This window comes from Saccostrea cucullata, unplaced genomic scaffold (assembly GCF_032062105.1).
Source record: "Saccostrea cucullata isolate Sc308-1 unplaced genomic scaffold, CSIRO_AGI_Scuc_v1 ctg434, whole genome shotgun sequence".
Classification (NCBI taxonomy): Eukaryota; Metazoa; Mollusca; class Bivalvia; order Ostreida; family Ostreidae; genus Saccostrea; species Saccostrea cuccullata.
In genome coordinates, this window is record NW_026924500.1 from 180,941 (window position 1) to 201,754 (window position 20,814).

General features: G+C 30.6%; 3 protein-coding genes across 3 annotated transcripts in view; 2 read left to right on the forward strand and 1 right to left on the reverse strand.

Moving 5' to 3' along the window:
* Nucleotides 1–7,048: 7,048 nt before the first annotated feature.
* LOC134266549 (UBX domain-containing protein 1-like) lies at nt 7,049–14,363 on the forward strand. Its single transcript, XM_062748769.1, has 11 exons — nt 7,049–7,216; nt 8,587–8,640; nt 9,492–9,577; nt 9,923–10,016; nt 10,585–10,716; nt 10,911–11,030; nt 11,238–11,309; nt 12,155–12,206; nt 12,573–12,689; nt 13,237–13,417; nt 14,082–14,363. Exons 1-11 carry the CDS (start codon nt 7,164–7,166, stop codon nt 14,120–14,122), a joined length of 1,002 nt encoding a protein of 333 aa, XP_062604753.1. The 5' UTR covers nt 7,049–7,163; the 3' UTR covers nt 14,123–14,363.
* Nucleotides 14,364–14,934: 571 nt separating this feature from the next.
* Nucleotides 14,935–16,697, reverse strand: LOC134266551 (probable palmitoyltransferase ZDHHC24). The gene is made up of 2 exons (XM_062748770.1): nt 16,197–16,697; nt 14,935–15,871 (listed from the first exon to the last, which is right to left on the reverse strand). Exons 1-2 carry the CDS (start codon nt 16,677–16,679, stop codon nt 15,317–15,319), a joined length of 1,038 nt encoding a protein of 345 aa, XP_062604754.1. The 5' UTR covers nt 16,680–16,697; the 3' UTR covers nt 14,935–15,316.
* Nucleotides 16,698–17,242: 545 nt separating this feature from the next.
* LOC134266553 (poly [ADP-ribose] polymerase tankyrase-like) overlaps nt 17,243–20,814 on the forward strand; it is a gene marked incomplete at its 3' end in the record, with an annotated part of 41,759 nt that continues 38,187 nt past the window's right edge. The window contains exons 1-5 of the mRNA XM_062748772.1: nt 17,243–17,369; nt 18,424–18,508; nt 19,458–19,635; nt 19,855–20,157; nt 20,647–20,718. Of these exons, the coding sequence (XP_062604756.1) occupies nt 18,440–18,508; nt 19,458–19,635; nt 19,855–20,157; nt 20,647–20,718 (622 nt within the window). The remainder of the gene's footprint in view (nt 17,370–18,423; nt 18,509–19,457; nt 19,636–19,854; nt 20,158–20,646; nt 20,719–20,814) is intronic.

Below are 20,814 nucleotides of genomic sequence, written 5' to 3' on the forward strand. Positions count from 1 at the left end.
CTTGCCCTCTCTTGACTCAGGGTAATATTATTGGGTCGGTAGGTATTTCAAAAAAAAAAAGAAAATTTAATTCGGGTCATTTTCAGTCAGATATTAGTATATTTTGTCATAAATTTGCATAAATTTCCATACACTAGTATTTAATAATAAAAAAATATCAATTTACTTTTACTTTGCATAGATTAAAGAAATTTCTATAAATTAACATTCTTTTTACCATAAATTTACATAAAAACATTAATTTACATAAAAGTCTCGTAAATTAGCAAAAATACGACAAACTTGTTTAAATCAGCTTAAAATTATAACCATTTGCAGAAAATTATCGGATTTCGCCAAAAATTTCTATTTGCATTTACACTGTATATGCATAAATTTATGCATGCAAAAATTTACAAGCAATCGCATAAAAAAATTATAAGTACATGTAAACAATAATTATAAAAGATTTAAATGAATAAGTACAGATTAAAACAACAAAACATTCGCATAAAATTTACAAAAAAAAGTCATAATTTTCATAAATCAAGATAAATACGAATACAATGCAACAAATTCCTTAATTTGCCTACATTTAAGTAAGAAATTAATTTGCATAACATTAGCTTTGCTTTTTGCATAAAATTAGCTTCATTTACATTTTGCATAAAATTAGGTTTATTTCCAACAAATAGCTCAATTTGCATAAAATTAGCAAAAGATTTGCATAAAATACTATAAAATTAGCTTCATTTGCATAAAATTAGCTTAAGATTTGCATAAAATTCTATAAAATTAGCTTCATTTGCATAAATTAGCATAAGATTAGCATATAAATAGCTTTTATTTAATATGCAAAAGAGTAGCTTCATTTGCATAAAGTAAGCTTCATTTGCAGAGATTTTGCATAAAATTAGCTTCATTAACGTGAAATTTGCATAAAATTAGCTTCATTAACGTGAAATTTGCACAAACTTTATGCAAATGAAGCTAATTTTATGCTAATTTATTCAAATGAATTAGAAAATAAGGCTTATTTCACAAATATATGTAGCTCAAAATCTTTTACATAAAATGCTATAAAATTAGCTTCATTTGCATAAAATTAGCATAAAATAAGGTCATTAGCATATAGTTAGCTGTTTTATTCAATTTGCATAAAATTAGCTTCATTTGCATAAATTTGCATAAAATTAGCTTCATTTGCATAAATTTGCATAAAATAAGCTTCATTTACATAAAATTAGCTTCATTAACGTGAAATTAGCACGAACATTATGCAAATGAAGCTAATTTTATGCAAATTTATGCAAATGAAGCTAATTTTATGCAAATTTATGCAAATGAAGCTAATTTTATGCAAAGCTAATTATATGCTAATGACCTTAATTTTATGCAATTGAAGCTAATTTATAGCATTTCATGCAAATTGGCGCTTTTTTTGCTAATCAATTTTAATGAATAATTTTTAAAGCTAATTTTATGTAAATTTTGCAATTCATGTAAATAAAGGGATTTCGTGGTACATTTTTGCAGATATATTGTAAATTTATGCGATTCTAAGCAAATAAAGGAATTTTTTATGCAAAATCAGGATATTCTAAATAGGTAATTTCGTTTTGATATTAAAAGATATGTTAAATAATTACTTTAAATAAGAGGATTGAATGCAAATATACGTTTGCACATCATTTGTTGTTATATTCTTTTTTATATTTATTTATTTCATCTCTTTTTTAAATACTAGTATATTTTTATGCAAATAAATGCACTGAATATATTTAAATGTTATCATGCAAATTAGTGTTAATATTTTGTATTTTTTTAAGATAGAAAATAGAAATTTGTAGCTTTTATATAAATTTATGTAAATCTGTGGTAGTTTATGCAGATTTATAATTTTCTAACTGGTGTATGCTAATTTTTTTATTGATCGTAATCTATGCTAATTTATTATTATATCAATAACAATTTTAGCATTTTATGTTATGTTTACTTATGTCAACTTTTATACATGTAAATGCATTCATATTTTTGGTATTTTTATCCAAAATTTGGACCATTAATGCAGATTGATTTTAATGAGAATAAAAAAAAGGCAAAGATAACAAAAGTAATTGTTCTTTTAAAAAATCTTTAAACGATGCACTATAAACATTTTAATCTATGAATTGGATTTATATGTATTTCCAAATGCAATACATAGTTTTTGGCACATTTTGCATGAATTTGAATGCGAAAAAAAATCCCTAGATTTGCAAATTAAATAAGCAAAAATTCTGCCTGCATACTCTTGCATTGCCTCATAAAACTTTTCATGAATATAATGATTAATTCAGATTTTTATTTGCATTATTCAAATTTTAAAAATAATTCAAACTTTTAGAAGTTGATTATTTCTGTTCAAAATTCTAAACTTAAAGAACAAAAATTAATTTCGTGTTTTTAATGTAAAAAAAAATGTACGAGGGGTTATCAAAAAGTTCGTGGACTAGCGTCATAAAATTAAAACCGCTCAAAGTACATCAATGAATTTTGAAATATCTAGTAAGCATCATCTTTTTTATCCAGAGAATAAACCACAAATCATGAATTTTATTTTTTAATAAATTAGTAATGTTTTTGTAAGCAATGGTATGTCCAAGCGGCGCAACCTCGAAAACGACGTTTTTTCGACCTATGTGTAACTGAGAAAAACTCATTTTAATATGATTATTTGACATCCAAAAATCCCGTTAATTCAGGTATGTATCGGGACACAATTGTTCTATAGAATATGAAATTTTCACTTAATTCTCGAATTTCTATGAAATTTTATCATAAATTTTACACGGAATGTCTAAACAAATGACGCCTTGAAAATGACGTCAAAAGGGGGGAGGGGTTTCCGTTTCCAACATTATATAAAGTTTTGCCCCTGAAAAAAATAGTATAGACCTAAAATATGTTGAAACTGGCTACAGAGAAATAATATGCATCCAGAGTACTTGTCTTTTAATGTCAAAATAGATTCAGAGAGTAAAGGGATACACAGTTAATGTCGATTTGCAGTCAAGGTGTGAAAAATCACCCCGTAAAAATGACGTTTATCATGTGTTGTAGATATTGAACTCCCAAAAGCAAAATATGCCGGCACAATATCAAGCGCGGATCTCTCCCATTGTATAAATCCATCTGGAATATTATATTCATTGAAGGCCACTGTTAATGACATTGTAAAGTCATAAAAACAAAGCGGGTTTAAGTCCTTACTCAGCTCCAGGAAATCTCATCAAAAAAGTGTATGAGGTAGAAGATGACATTGAAAAAACAATGACGTTATCGGACGTCAGGAAAATAAACGACGACAGCGCCGGGTGATCATATAATGTCGTTTTCATTTTATGATAATTTGGCAAATAATGAACGTATCAGGCTGAAATTTTCAACATTCCTCTATTTTGTGTTGTTTTATGTTCCATATAAATTTTGAAAGCACAGACTACATAGTACTAATTTTATAGCCTCAGTCCACGAACTTTTTGATAACCCCTCGTATTTTAAAATTTCAGTGCTTGAGAACTATTTTTTTTTGCATTTCTTTGAGTTCTTAATCTACATATTCAGAAAATCAATGATGAACATTGTAGTACATTGTTTTTGTAGTATTTAACACATCAAATTTAAAATTATTTAGCATTTTCGAATTAAACATTTAGTTTAAAATCTATTCAAAACCAATTTTACCTAGAATGTAAAAAACGTCTTTCTTTTTTTCATATTGATTTTTTTAAAATATTGTTTTGTTTAGAAAATTCGAATTGTTTACCGATTATTATCTGTTGATATTTTAAAATTTATTTCATAAATATTCCTAACGTTCATTAATTCAACATGGAAAAACTTTACTTTCATTCCAATAACATCATACAATTTTGCTTCGTCGACCGTTGTAAAATTTCACAAACTGATTACCATATTATTCAGTGATTGGATGTCTGATTTCGATGACATACTACTTTGCATATGAAAGACAGAATCCAACAATTCTCGATAATACTGGCCAATGACTCTTGGCCAGTGTTGCATTTGCAGTCCCGTTTTCTGTCCTACAAAAAGAATTTTCCATATTTGTTGTTATTTGACCGTCTGAAGTTGATACGTATGTAAGAAAATTAAGCATTCTTCTATATATATAATACTATCAGAAAATGCAGACCTTGGAGTCAGGGTTATGTATAATGGTAATGCATTGTAATCATTACATTTCTTCACAATAATGGGATGTTATATTCAATGGACCATTTTTCAATTACAAGTTTGTTTGTTTTCTTGAACATAGTTTATTGATATCAATCAAAAGGACTGGAAACAAGTAATTATAATGGAATGACTCAGTAAAAACCAGTGTTTTTCCAATTAGATTTTCCCCCCAAAATTTTAATCACCTTTTTATTGTTGAATACATTTGTAAAATTGTTAAATTTGACTCAGGTCTGTATACCACATATAAGTATTGATATCATCACTCTTAAATCTAGGAAGAGAAATTTCGTCGTCCGTCCAAATGTAATTGTTGTTTACTACATACTCTTATGATCATTTATAGTACGATTGGTCAGTATCGTCAGTGGTATTGAAGCATGGCTTATTTGTTTCGTTGATATGCAAATTAGTATTGATTTTATTGAAATCAAACATCCAATTGACACTTCATAGCAATTTTATTACGCTCCATTAAACAATGTGGCGTTGTTGGTGGATTTTTTGAAGATTTAAGTTTTCAAACAAACGCATATATTTTAAAAAAGAATCACGATTTATTTTTTCACTTTCTAGAATTTCAATTCAAATATTAATGACATCAATCTCGTTATTCAGTTTGCTTTTTGAATCTCAGCAGGTATGATGGATTTTAAGTTTGACTTAAGTTCGCAAATTGCTTTTTTTTAAAATTGAGTAGAGAAAATAAAAAAAAAAATTGTAGTCATAGAATTTATAAACGTGTTTCCGCGGTTAAATGGATTGACCAGTATTTATGATTATAATAAAACTTGCTAATTAGTTTTATTCCATGATCCAGGCGTGTAAGCTGTTAAAAAAAATTCTCTACGGCACATTCTATACCTTTTTAAAATCAAAAATAAAGAAGGAGGAAAGAAAAATAAGAAAAAGGTGTTCAAAGATCCAAAATGTTTCAACTAGAAATTTGGCTAGGAACCACTGATAATTATACGTTCTTTGTTTAAGGGGTACATTTTCCTGATAAGATTTCATTGAACATGTTGCCATTTTAAATTTTTGTGTCCTTTTCAGGTTGACGAAAGGACAATGGCCCGGCAAACATGGTTGAAAACGACTTTATGTAGGCGGTAAAATGCAAGAGGATTTGAACAGTGTTATACACTGTTAAAGGATATTCAAAGATGAAGATTCTTTACCTCGAACTATAAATTACTTTTAGTTCTACATTATACATGCATTATTCTCTTTTCTAACACTTTATTTCATTGGCTGTCACTCTTTATCTTTTGCTATTGAAAGGGTGTAGCCACTTGCCAAAGCATTGACAATGAACATTTTCAAAAATGTAAAAGCTAAAAAAATTAAAGGAGGGGGGGTATATTTAAAACATCTGTTTGAAAAAAGTGCTGGCTTCGTTTGCTTTCAGTCTGATGTAGATGGGATTAATTACAGAATTTTGAAAATGTTCATTGTCAATGCTTTGGTAAGCTGTTAGATCTTGCAGACTATATTTGGCAAGTGCCTACACCCTTTCAATAGCAAAAGATAAATTTGTAATCGCCCCATTCGGATTGTACACCCATGTAACTTAGTGGCGCCATTTCTTGTAAACTGGCAGAAAAACCATCTCTTCGGCTATTTTGATTTCGATGTTGTTAATTCGATAATTATTGATTTTTATTTTTTTTTTGCATGTCGGTTAGTTTTGTACGGAAGCCCTGGAGGGACATTGACTTACTTGTTATGACTTATTTGTTATAACTTATTGGGTTTGACTTATTCGTTTTGAGATTTTTTTTTTGTTAGTTCTAACTAACTGTAGATAAGCTATTGAGAACGATTAATTGTAGTTTTGTAGTTAAACGTACAAAACTGATGTGATTACTAAAATTTTATCTGTTAATTACAGACGCCCTTGAGTGATATTGACTTATTTCTTGTGTGTTTTGACTTATTTCTTATGTGTTTAGACTTAGTTCTTATGACTTAACTTTGAATTCTTGTTATTTTAAATTTATTATGACAAGTTTACTTCACAAAAAGTGGCGTGAAAGATGGAGGCAACGTATAGTTTCAGAAAAAAAGAAAAAAAAAATGTCCTTGAAATTATTACTAACGACAAGATAAAATAATAGCCATGTTCTTTTCTTCAATCATTATGCAAACTGGAAGTTACATATAAGAATTAAATAATTACTCGTAGGAAATATGAATTAAGTTATAACAACAAAAATAATATTTACTTTAGAAATAACAACTGATCTGGACGTTAAACTACTATTCATCAATCAAAACCACAGTTAAAATAGGACTAAACATTATTTTTATTATAAAAGTAAGCCAAGCAACAGGTTTCAATAGCCTTAGTTATCTCTAGCTACGAAACATTCACAACAAATAAGTCAAAACAAAAAAGTTATAACAAATAAGTCATAACAAGTAAGTCAATGTCCCTCCAGGGCTTCCGTAGTTTTGAGTTAGTGTTTGTTTTTTTGTTTTTTTTTTACTTCATGATTATACAAAAAAAAAAAAAAAAAAAAAATTAAAATCTGTTGAATATTTCACATCTCCCAGAAAAATACTAAATAATTTAAAGTTAAAATATTGCAAAGCGCAACCAAATCATTTGGGAAAAATTACATCGGGTTTGAAGTACACAATGTAAAATTTTTCTTTAAAAATATTTTCTTTCTTTTTTTACTCATTAATATTTGGTTTTTTTTTTTTTATGCATAATAAATTTCATTACAACAAAAATAAGTGTTTTGACTGAAGTAAATTCGAAAAATATTGTTATTTTTTCTGTAAATTTTGGAAGTTGTTGCCTCTTGTTTTACTGTCATTAGCCGAAGCAGTTTCATTTCGAATTTGCACTGTCATTAGTCGGTTGCTTCACGGTTCAAACAGTCTTTCAATTTTTGGGGTCTACTTTTTCAGTTAATCATATTGCACTGAATAAAATGTCGTCAGATGTGCAGACATTAATGGAAATGGGATTTTCAAAAAATAGAGCGTAAGTAAATGATATTTGAAACTCGTAGTGAAAGTAAAATTTTCAAAAAATAAGCCTGGATGATCATCAACATCAACTGATTAAAAATAAGTTTTACTTATTTTGTTTTTGCTCAGTAAGCTTTGTATAAATTTTTTTGAGTGATTGGAAGCAAAAGTGATCTGCTGATTGGCAGAATTCGTTTCAATGACTTTCAAATTTCTTTAGTCTGTTATATATAGTCGGATAGGCCTAATCATGATGATTAAACTTATTGATAGTTGATGGACATGCAATGCTGAATACATGTACTTGTTGACCATTGTCATGTTCATCGAAAATTTTGTAAACAAAAAATTATACAAAGGTACAGTGAAGTCGCCTATTCCGGGTCACGTCAGGGTGTTTCGTTGATATTTTGCAAATCTGTTCAGTTTATATTTTATGCCATATATGTATTGAAAGAACAAATAGTGAGTCATCCAAACACCTTTTCCTTTTCAAAGTAGCTACACGGGAACTATATTTACAGGGGTATTTCAGCAAGGCCTAGCTTCCCCAGTTACAAATCATTTTCTCCATTTCCGGGTCATGTGACTTCACGGTCGTGTAATATTCATGGAATGTTTCGGAACGCGATTTTTCTGATGTTGAAACATAAAACAATTCATGCAGCTTGGAAAAAAGTAAAACAATCACAGAAATTTGTTTAAATTATTTTTAAAACAATTACAACAAAACAAATTGCAGTATGCAGAATGTAAAAAATGTATTAGGATTAAAAATAAATACAAGTAAATTCATTTATTTAAAAGATGCATTTGAAGGGTTAACTCGATTTTAGTTTTTAGAAAAAATATTTTCCAGTTAGAATACTTTTGAAAATCATGGTTTTGAGATGTTCGTGCCACGAGATTGAGTGACCCGCAATTGGAGAAACTACTACAATTCGATTTAACAATCATTATAATTTTATTTGAGCAGCGATCATTATGATTGATTTCTGAGTTAAAACTAAATGCATTTGTCATACTTTCGAGCTCTTATTATTTATCTAGAACTTTTATATCAGCCTTTCTGCAGTGAACAAAAACGAAAGTAGCCCGTCACCGCAGCAGACACATCCAAGTCTTTAATGAGTGCGTTTCAGAATTTCGATTGTGGGATGCTCTCTTAAAGTTGATATTCAAAATTTTATAATTAACTACAAACAGAAAGACCAGTTCTTCACGACCAGCGTATTCATTAAGTTTTTTGCGCTTAAATTTTAACACTAGGCACAAAATACACGCGAGTGACCCGGAATAGGAGACGACCCGGAATTGGCGACTCCACTGTAGGTCTTTTATCGAAAATTGAAATGGGACTAAAATATAGTTTGATTTTTGTAGTGAAAAGGCTTTGGCAAAGAGTGGTTTCAAAGGTGTTCAGCTGGCCATGGATTGGTAAGTATTATTTCATGTAAGTTTGGACTGGGAATCAAACCCAGACCCCTGCATCACTAGTCAAAACTCCTACAAGTAAGAGCCTCGGTTAAAGTCTCTATGCTCCTTATATGCCTCGTTACGTGGCACCAAGTCAAAAGTATCTATCCGTTAACCTCTAGCATGCTGGAGTACACTAATCAGGTGCTCTACCCAATATAGGCTACATAGTTATCCATGCTGATGTCCCAGGGTGATCAACTTTACCAAATCTTTAAGAGGCAAGGAGAAAATGTATTGTTGGACTGGGAATCAAACCCTGTTCAGAATCCTGCATCACTTGTCAGGTGCTCTACCTACTAAGTTATCCAGCTAATTTACACTGCCCAAACCATTAAAACAAATGATTAGCATTACATGTACTGATATAAGCAATGTCATTGGTTTATACTTATAGCCATTGTCATGATATTTAATCTGCATCAAAATACTGAGTTTGGGATATTTTTGATGGCAAAAATAGCTGAAATGTATTTTGGAACTGAGGAGAAAGAGTTTTTTGGGTGGAGAGGGGCTTCTTTTAGTTGTAAACTGTTGCATTGTCTGCATGAAATAATTTACATGTCATCAATAGTATTGACATGGGGAAAATCATTACATTTTGTTGGGGTTCAATTTTTAGGGAATAGCAGTTCAGACAATATGAGACATACCCCGGTACATAGATATAAAACAATTGCAATATTTCATTTAAAAACATTCACTCTGAAATTATATATTCTTCTCAACCTGTAAAATTGCAAGAGTCCAAAAAAAGTGCCCTCTTTGCATGTGAGAGTTTCTATTTAGCTTTGGTAATAATTTCATTCTAGGCTGTTTGCACACGAAGACGATCCTGATATTGATGAACCATTTGATGCACCACCTCCACCTCAAGGAAATGTTTTAGGAAAGCCAGGCAAGTCATCTCTAATTAAGACATACTATAAATGCTATTTTACAAATATTTCTTACATGAGAATTAAATCACTGGTTTTTTTTTTTGCTTATCTTTAGTCTTAAGGTTCACTGATATTCTGATAAGAAAGATAACTCTTAAGGATATATGTCAATTATTCCTTCATAGATTTGCCAAGTTGAAGTGTTTTTTTTTTGTCCAATTTGCCACACAAGCTATGCTATAATTGTTTGTATTTTACTTATAAAATACATTTCTTTTGGAAAATCATTAAGGTTCAAGCAACATTTTATATGAGTAAGCAGAGGGTTTATGAAACTTAAATACATGTATTTTTATATATAGATGATAGCTCTGGGCCTTCACAGTCTGAGTCAACTGAAGCCAGTGCTAATGCGGGCGGGGAACCAGTTCATGCCATGTCAATCAAATGTGATGTGTAAGTTTCGTGTTTAATGTAGTGTGGCAATAGTAAATTTTTTTAAATGAAATTTTCATTTTTACTTACACTAACCTGAAGTTTCAGTTGATTCTTTTTTTTTGGATCAAAGTATGATGAAATATATTTGTAATATATAAGATTTTATTATACATGATTGTATAGAAACCTGCATTGCAAAATTTTGACAAAAAGTAATTGAAAGTTTGTTAAATGTCAAAGTTTTACATGTGCATGTGTGTTGATCGATGCACAAAACAATTAAAAAATTCATTATTCATCTATCATGTCTATGTTCATGAGATAAAACTGAGATTCAAGAATTAATTTCATTCAAAATAGTTATCAATTTATTGATAAAAGTAAAATTAGAAATTCACTCGCAAAATATTTCCATGTAATGTCAGATTTTCCAATAGATGAAGAAATTGGCCAATGAAAAGATGACAAAATAATGGTTACTTAAGCTTCCTGATATTCTCTTTCATTTGATTGAAGTATTTTAAAAGAAGGCATGACAATATAAGAGACAGACTTGAAACAAGTTTTCTTTGTCTGTAAACAACAGATGTGGAAAACTTCTGAAGAATGAGATGGATGCCCAGGCTCATGCGGCTAGAACACAGCATGACAGTTTCTCAGAATCCACAGAGGAAATCAAACCTTTAACTGAAGAAGAGAAGAAAGAACAGCTGGAAAAGTGAGTATTGTTTTCTAAGAAAACATTTCCTATTATCATGAGTAAAGTTTTAATTTTTTCTTGAATGTACATGTAATGTGATTTTGTATAACATGTAAAAGTAAATGATGAAATGGACACAAAATATTAAGCATAAATTTTCAGATGGTATAATGGCATCATCTGTAATGTACAATTGTCATTTAATTTTACAGGTTACAAGAAAGAATAAAACAGAAAAGATTGGAAAGAGAGGAGCAGGAGAAAAAAGACCAGCTAGAAAGAGAAAAGTCAAGAAGAAAAACAGGGAAGGAACTTATAGACATCAAACAAAAGTAGGCATATAATATATACAAATAAACTGTTTGTTCATATATATGTAATACACTTCCTAAAAATAATCCTTAAAAAAAGTATTGGTTCATATATCTGAACAATGACATAAACTAAAAAAAATGATATAAGATTTTTATTCAATTACTATAGATAAAAGTGCAAAATACAGTATTAAGAATTCAAATTAAATTGATTTTTTCTAATAGAATGGAAGAGCAAGAAATGAAGAAAATTGCTGAACAAAGGAGAAGAGAGAAAATGGAAGAAAAACTAGCAAGGTAACTAACATGCAAAGTATAGGTATGAGTAGATAAGCACAGTAAAACTTGGTTATAACGAAGTCACCGGGACCTCTGAAATTACTTTGCTATATCCTTAATTCGTCATATCCATATAAGGAATTTGATAAATTTATACAGCTTGGGATCCAAGATAACTTCGCTATATCCTTGAATTCGCAATATAAGTGTTCGTACTAAATGAGTTTTACTGTATTTGGAGATGTTTTGCTTGAAATCATGAGTAAAATAAAACTGAATGTAGTTTGAAAAAAATCCATATTTCTGTCATATCAAAGTAGTACAAGGTAATGATAATATTTAAAGAGTAGACATAGCCCAAAATAAACAATTAGGATACTGAAATATAATTTTGCAAAACCAAAAGGTACCTTCAATTAAGAATAATTATATGCTGGTATAATATATGTAATTGACAAGTGAGAAAAATGTGACGGACCAAACCCAATTGCACCCCCAATCACTAATCAGGTTTTCTACCTGCTTGACCATCACATTTCTTTCTCCCCTCTCCCCCCACCCCCACCCCCCACCCCCCCCCCCCACCCCCCCCACCCCCCTTGAAAGGCCTTCACCCAAAAGACAGCAACCCAGGTTCTTCCCCTGTAGCTCTTTCACATGTCACTTCCAAGGCATATCATGACACCAAATGTAACCATCAAGGAGAAGAAAAAGGAAGATTATTCGTGAAGTAGATAATGCTTTCTAATATAAACACAGGTTCTTCTAAGTAATAGAACATTCTTGAGAATTTTTCCTATCAGAGAACTACTATGATATTGTTTCTATTTACCTATGTCATATTAACTGAATTACTCTTTCAGGCAAAGAGTAAAGGAGCAAATTGAGAAAGATAAAAGAGATAGAGCAGCAAAGGTAATATTCCTTGTTAGCTTTATCAAAATATTATACAAACATGTACATTTATAGACATTTTAGAGTATTTTTACATCTGTCTGAGACCTATACACTAGAAGAAAGTGAATTTGCACGTATGTGGAGTGTGTGAAAGTACCAGAATTCATTATTTTACATGGTTCATATATGAAAAATAAGTCACACAAAATGATCGACAATCAGCTTTACAAGAAACACAAAATACACTTAATACATGTAAAGGAAAAAATCTACAATTTCTTGGAAAGCTCAGAAAATTATTTTTTTTATTGGTTCATTAACTTATTTTGTAAGTTTCATAAGTATTTGTAAAGGGAAGCTATTTTAGGAGACCCTTTGTTGTAGTTTGGTTCTGGAGGACAGCCTGCGGTGACGTCATCACCAAATCCAGTGACCTCCCCTACTGCTGCCCAGCCTCCACAGGCTGCCGAGAAGAAAGATTACACTGAGTGTAGATTACAGGTACGTAATGAATAATGAGTACGAGTTTAACAGAGAGTGTAGATTACAGGTACCTAATGAATACTGAGTACGAGTTAACACAGAGTGTAGATTACAGGTACGCAATGAATAACGAGTACAAGATTAACACAGAGTATAGATTACAGGTACCGGTACATAATCAATGGGGAGAAACAGTGTAACATTAATGTACAGTCAAACTTCATTATCCTGAACTTGATGGAAAAAATAGATACTCATTGATTCCAAATAATTAGGTTAAAGTACATAAAAAAGCAGCTGGGATTTTCCAACTCAACAGGACTTACCGATATCCATGTTATTTGAGATATCAGTGTTTGAGTTTCTGAAATTTAACTCTTATCGATTTGTGTTAATGGTTTCAAAGGGATCTTATGGGGGGAATAAATGATGGGGAAAAGAAAAAATCAATTTTTTTTATATTAATTTATTTTGGTTTAAGTGTGGTTTCCCAAATAGTACATATAGGATTTTTTTTAGTATAAAATTTGTACCAGAATAAATGCTTCATCGTTTCCTCTTTCAGATTAGATTAACAAATGGACAGGCACTGACACAGAAATTTTCCGCCAAAGAACCACTAGCAGCTGTACGTTTATATATAGAGACAAACAGAACTGATGGATCAGGACCTTTCACCTTAATGACCAACTTCCCTAAAAAGGTTTTCCAAGGAGAGGATTATGAAAAACCATTAGATGTTCTAGGTAAATATTTATAAAGATTGTTAAAATTAAGGTTTATGATGATAGTTATGATCAATTTCTATGCCCCCCTTCGAAGAAGGGAGGGCATATTGCTTTGCTGTTGTCTGTCGGTCAACTTAGTTTCCGTTCATATTCTTCACAACTGTTGCACATACTGAAATGAAATTTGGTATACAGATTTATCAGATGAAAATCTAGGTCAAATTCTGTTTTGGGTATGATCACGTTATTTTTGACAGATTTATGCCCCTTGGACTTTGAAAAATTCCAATTTTGGGGAGGGGGCATAAGTGTTTTACAAACGTCTCTTGTTTTACCTTTATATGTTCCATCGCATTATGGTTATCCACTTATTTATACTAATGATTTAAGGCAATGAGCATTAAAGGGGCATGGACTCAGTATATACAGTTTCAGCTGAATTTTTTAAACCAATTTTAAGGTTTACAATTCCTAACTAAGGCATCATCTACTGACTATAAAATTAATAGCATTTTTTGAAATTATGAAAGAAGTATTTTTTATTTATTGTTTTGGTTTTTCTTTTTTTGGAAGGGGGGATATATACACTGTATCATACACATATGTAGTATACTGTACAAATGAACTTTATGGTGTAAAATTATTGGTACATACAGATATATGAAAGACATTAATATTTCAGGTTTAGTACCATCTGCTGTACTCATGGTTAAAGGACAGTGATACATGAAGACTTTTAATGTGCCAAGATAGTGCTATTGTGAAAGACATATATTCCATGAATATTACTTTGATTTCATATCAATTAATGTAAAATTTCTGATCATGTTTTCTAGGGAAAAAAAGATTCTAAAAGGAGACTTGATAAACTCCAGTATGACCTTTAAAATATTTAAAAATTTGAATGTGATTTATCATTCAATTTTTGTACCATTAAATTATTTGTTGATGCAAAACAACTTTATTTGATCCTTTTATTTTATTTATTTCAAATAATTTAAAATGGCAGTCGTAGCTGTAGTATTACAATGCATTTACTGTATACAGTGGTTATTTTCGCCATTTAACACTTGCTTACAAATTTGCCCCGTTTTAAATTCGCCTAGTCCCAGTTCTGTTTAAGAATTGATACTGTGTTCTTTGAATTCGCCCACTTGTGACGGGGCGAAAATAAAACGGGGGCAAAACTTTCCCTGTTTACAGGAAATGCACAATCTAATTCAAATCAGACTAGATTTTATAGAGAGTATATGTAGTGCTGATCAAAGAAGTCTCATTAGACTGGTACATGCTTGTATCTAAGAAGCCTGATTTTAATTTGATTGGTACAGACATTAAGGAGCACAAGATCAGATGGACTTTTCTATCCAAGACACACATCTGATCACTAGGAAATGACTGCCTCCTTAATTATCAAGGCATGTACTTTAAGAAGTTCACCAAGTTAAGCAAGACAATATATAGATTAAAAAAAAAATAAAGGCATGTCTTAAATTGTTAAATTTTATTCCTACAAAATAAATAAAACCATACACATGTAGATAAACTTGAGTGTCAAAACAGAATTTGTTCAGAAAAGAATACTGATATTTTTTCAAGTTAAATATACACACATGAAAAAAAAAACTATTACAGGTACATAGTTTTAGTTTATCAAAAATATACCTTCTTTAAATAAATAATTCAACAGCATACCAATCTCATACAATGACTATTAGTCAGACTGCCATTCTTGTGAGTAAAACAGTTCAACACATTTGATACAGAAAATACACATAATGTTTAATAGGGTAAAATTTGATCAAAACACAGAATATGACACCTATTACATGTATGTAAAAAATTTGATTGTCAATAAAATATTATGCACCCCCATATTTTAGTTTGAACACATTAGCTGAGGCAACTAGAGTGTATTCACTGACCCTTAAGTCTTGTGTTTTCCCATTTTGAGCCATCATTTTGTTGATCAACAGGGAAAAGAGGACATATTATTTGCAAAGGAATAGTTTTAATAGGTCCAAATATAGACCGAATGTTGTCACCTAATCCCTTGTCATAAATGGGTCCAGTTTTATGCATTTCATAACATGTCATACCCTTGCACATTAACATCATTTCAAAAAATAAGAAAAAAATAGCAGCGGCCAGACATAAAAGACATAATACAATTTGTGTGATAACAACTGCATTCAAGAAGGAGAGATAACCGAGTAAAAATTGAGCTATAGTCACCAAAGGAAAAAATGTAAAAATCTCATAGTAAGAGGTTATGGGGTGAAATTCATTCAGGTAAGATATCAACAGGTACAAAGCAAATAAATTCCCCCAAACCATGTATAGAATAAAAATCATGAAAAATCTTTGGTTGTAGAATCCTATGCACGAGTTGCTGAAGAAGCAGTGATGGTCTCTCTTTAAAACACAGGCATTGCAATAGGAACAGTGGAAAGATCTTGGTGGTGCATCTACCTGTTAATAAAAAATAATATACTGTTAAAGTGTGAATATGTTTTACTTGAAATAAAAGATAATTCAAGGCATGTCCACAGACGCCCCTAGATTATTCCAAGTTTTACTTTCTTATTAAAGAGGGGATTGCCTCCAGTCTGCAAAATATCAATTTTACTGATTAAAAAAACGTGCTTAAAAGTAAAACGTTACTGAGCTTGATTTATTTTCAAGTAAATAATGTTTTTGTTTGAGAGCAACAATTTTTTCTTTATTAAAACCCAATCACTAACTATGTAAAACAAACTGTAGAAATTTATGTAGTATGAATTAACTTTAACAGTACCTGACATGTCGGACAGTATTGCCATCCAATGGGAGTTTCTGTGGCCTCTGGAAAATGTTTTGCCCTAAGTTCCTTCTCCACGTAACTTGTGCTTCCAAAATACATTCCCATCCAATTTATGGCCGTCTCAAACATTGTGAACCAAACCAAAGCAATCATTCCAACCATATACCAACCACTGAACAGATTGGGAATGAGAGTAAACTGTGAGATGATGAATAAAGAAAATGTCATTGCCCAGAAAAAATTAACGCCCAAGCTGCTTATATCCCGTTTAGATGGATTGAATTCTCGTTTACGATAATGATCAGAGAGTTTTTCTTTTAAAGTTGCCTGCGCCCTTCGTTCCTTAAGCTCCATTTTCAAACAAACTAAGGGGGGAAAAGAATGTCCAGTCCGTACAGCTGCCTGCTTGTTAGTTCCTGACAGAATACAGATCACTGACCGGTGCGTGCACGTTTGACCGGAAGTATCATTTTCCATAACAACGTCATAATAATGTTATAGACAAGTCGTTCACTGATTATTCGCAAAAAGACAAACACTTATTGTGGGTATTTATTTACCACTTTCTCGGTTATTGATATGAAAAAACTAAAAAAGTAGGATAAAAATTTTTAAAAAGTAAGTTAATTTTTTAAGCCTTTATTTGTATATCTATAAGACAGCTTTGCACTCCTTATAATGTATAGAAATAAATTGTTACATAGCTAATACTGCAGAATCCCAACAATTTAATTTCAAAACAACCCTTTGAGTTTCGTATCGAATATTTTTTTTAAACTGTGTCAAGGTCATCAGACTCTGTATTTGATTTTCCCGCGAAATTAACTGGGCGAAATATTCACATGACTTATGTTCGGCTATTCCATCAATTATTTTTTTTTTTAATTGTTCGTACCAAGCTTTGCAGGCTTTAGCAATTTTGAGCGTAATCATGAAATTTTAATGATGGTATTGTACTCAAAGAAGAAAAATTAAATATGTGGTTTTCTTTAGGACATAAGCGAATTTTATGAAAATTGCATAAAAAAATCATCTACAAGGGAGGCAAACGTAAAAGACGGCAAGATGGCGGCCATGTGGTCGTGAAACCGGCTCAAAAGAAAATCGTTTAGAAAACAAACGTACATATTTAACAAAATAATTACCAGGTGATAGTGTCAGTTTGAGGTAAACATAACCATTTAATCAAGTATTCACGTATCTTTAATGCTTCAAAGTATCTCAACTGTTTAACCAATGTTTCAAAAATTACAAAGCGTGGGGTTTTATGTGCAGTATCTTATCCTTAGATGAATGAGTGACGCCTGTAAGCATTTAGGCCTATTGTGCAGAAATGCCAAATACTTTAATCTTCATGTGTACCAAATAGTATAAATGTCTTTGATATTGGTTTGATGCTTAGCCTTTTTGATTATCATATTATGTATCATATATTTTACAACTAATCACCATTTCACACTCTACCCTTGCAAAAATTGTATTAATGCAAGATAAGGCATATTAATTAGCATTTTAATACATAGTTAGCAGGTTAAGCAAACTCTTGCATTGATCCCAAAGCTACAGAAATTAAAGAAAATAAACATAGGCCAGACAGTGGTGTATATTCCAAATACTGATATATACACTGATATAGGCAAAAGGCTGTAGCCTACATATCATTTTCTCAAGAATAAAAATATGGTTGAACATTTGGTTGATAATAAATCATACCTATTAATTTATTTTGTTGCAAATTCATTAAAAAAAGCATTCTTAGCAATCCACTTTATACCACTTATTTTTACAGTTTTGCTTTATATTCAAGGACAAAACTATTCCATTAGCTTGAACTTTTTTGAAGCCAAAATTCAAGTGTTGTTAATATTAAGTCTGTATTAGAAAATTTTATTAAAAGCAACAAAAGTCTAATATATGTGCAGGAAAGGAAATCGATAACTTGAATTATATTTGGTTAGTAGGAAATTCAATGTTTTGATCAAATTTTGATTACTAGTATTCAGTAAGGAAGTTTCCATATTTTCTAAGCAGATATCAAGCCAAAGGATCTTAAGAGTTTTTAGTTTTGTTAAGTGGTCTTCACATCACAATATAAATTGTAAATATGTCTCCAATGTTATTTTCACTTCTACTTTGAAATGCCCCCTTCTTTTTCAAATCTTGGGGGCAAGCCTGTATATCATTTTAAAACACTAATGAAATGTTACATGCTACTTTGTAGATAACTTGTGTGTAGGATGGAAAAGGATAAAAAGGCACAGAATGAAAAGGATGCTGCACCAAGTACATCAGGCTCAGCAAAAAAGGTACAATATGACATATAGTTGTTTCATACAATTTACAACATGCAATCAAGAAATTCATTACATCGTGTGTTTGTCCTATTGCTGCAAGAAAGATCTTTCAACAAATAATGTGCCTTAATTGTGATGCTTACAGCAATTGTTTTTAAAATCATATCCTGATTTTTCCAATTATGCACATGATATAAATTATATTGCATGTATTAATATATAGAATTATTTCATGCATGTTTTTCAGTGTATAAAGATTATTTCTTTGTGGTTTATGAGTGTGAATATGAAACAGAAAATAACATGCTGTGCAATAACTAATTTTCATGGGGATTAGATTTTCATTGATTCCGTGGTATGAAGAGACCCAAGAATAATTCGTGCCCCCCACGAAATGTTCAAATTCTATATAACACTAGGGCTGGGACGATACAACTTTTTCTATATCGATACGTATCACGATATTTGAGCCACGATACGATATGTATCACGATATGTTTAATTGCTTATAAAATCTTTTTTTGCATTGAAATAAACAAATTATTTCTTTGCAAAGAAAAATAATTTATTCAAAATAATTGTTAATATGTTGTAAAACAAAAATATTTTACTCAAATGGTGTTAATTATTATTTATTTCATATCTATATTTATATTTAACTTATTTATTTTATATATTAAACCCCAAATGTTACATAAACAAAGAAAAATAGAAGTCAGATTTTCACGGGCGATATTTCGATATTTCTTCATATGTATCGATATGCGTATCATCCTCACATGTATCACGATATATCGATATCTCGATATATCGTCCCAGCCCTATATAACACGATAAAGTCTCTCCCTATAACAGACAATGAAAGCCCCTTGAACCAATAATCTTTTCTATAAGTGATTTTTCAGTAATATATAAAACTACATTTTGAATTAGTTTTTATAAAATATTTATCATAAAATAGAGAAGGAAGTCTGCTGAAGTTGAGCCAAGGACCCCATTGAAGAGACAGAGGGTGCCAGTACAGAGATTCCAGTCTCCCACAGAGGAACTTTTACCAGTTGTAAAAGCGAAAACACCCAAGAATGAAGTGGAACTTGTTTACAAAAAGGGTGTCTTCCTTGCTGTCAGAGGAGATTCAGGTATTAAATTTACTTTTATAATCCTGGTTTTTCATTGTCTGAATTCCATACTGTTTGCATTTATAGATATCCAGCATATTTTCTTTTAGTTAGTTTGCATTTGTAATATATGTACAATAGCATTGTTTTAGCATTTAATACATATTTAAACAATATTTAGAAACTTTCACTCCTAAGTGAAATTAAGCATTTATTTATTTTTTGTTTTATTTCTTTTAGGGAGTTTCTACTTATGCAGGACCCAACAGAATGTGTTTCAGAACACAAAACATTTCAAAATTCAATGGTTAGATAAGGATGAAAAAACTCAAGTGTACAAGTTTGACTTTCTGGACCACACTGAAATTGAGTGTGTCCTGACCAACGTGAGGATGGACCGGGTCGCCAGGGAAACCTACCAGCTGCCGGATTCAGAGAAGGCCAGGATAGAGCTGATTTTATCTAAGGCGTTGAAGAAAGAGAAAGGCGAGCCTTATGAAGATCTGGTAATAGATACTGAGGAGGAAATCAGCAATGAAGAAGGTTAGCCTTAGCATACAGATGTGTGTTTAAAGTAATTTTTATGGTGCATATATTGAAGTTTATATACATATGCTTAAGTAGTTTTATGATGCCTAATTGCCTATATTGAAGTATTTTATGGTTTTAGTTTTAAAAAAAATTGTTTGTTTTGAAGGATTTACACATGTATTTACAATGAATTTTTTGCTTATATGGATTTTTTTCTCTCAAATTATGTTGATAATGGTTTCTGTTTGTGTTTTGATGGCATATTGAATGCACATTTCTATTTCATATTCTTCATTTTCTGGTATTTTAACAAAAATCATTCAATACTAATACACATCAGCGATAGTTGCTGCATGAAAGTTGTCGAAATTTGCTTGATTTCATTTTGGTTTATTTGAGTTTCTTAGTATTTAATGCATACATTTAAAAAGTAAAGAAACATGAGCTATCTAGTGGTTTTATTTTGAGTCTGCATGAATATTATATTTTGTTTGCATGAAGATATGGAAGATGATGAACCAGAGCCAAAGAAAGGGAAAGCCAAAAAGAGTATAACAGTAGCTTTGAAAGGAGGTACATGAATTGATATTTGCAATACATATTTGTACATGAACTTACAGAAATAATATACATGTGTCTATATAAAAAAAAAAAAAATTCATGGATTCA

What these genes read in the sequence shown, in the direction of transcription:
- LOC134266551 (XM_062748770.1), bottom strand. Translation starts at nt 16,679, where the DNA reads ATGGAAAATGATACTTCCGGTCAAACGTGCACGCACCGGTCAGTGATC. An exon ending in AATACTGTCCGACATGTCAG is followed by an intron (nt 15,872 to 16,196) that starts GTACTGTTAAAG and finishes TTTTATTAACAG; the next exon opens with GTAGATGCACCACCAAGATC.
- LOC134266549 (XM_062748769.1), top strand. Translation starts at nt 7,164, where the DNA reads ATGTCGTCAGATGTGCAGACATTAATGGAAATGGGATTTTCAAAAAAT. An exon ending in GTTCAGCTGGCCATGGATTG is followed by an intron (nt 8,641 to 9,491) that starts GTAAGTATTATT and finishes ATTTCATTCTAG; the next exon opens with GCTGTTTGCACACGAAGACG. An exon ending in AAAACCATTAGATGTTCTAG is followed by an intron (nt 13,418 to 14,081) that starts GTAAATATTTAT and finishes TTAATATTTCAG; the next exon opens with GTTTAGTACCATCTGCTGTA.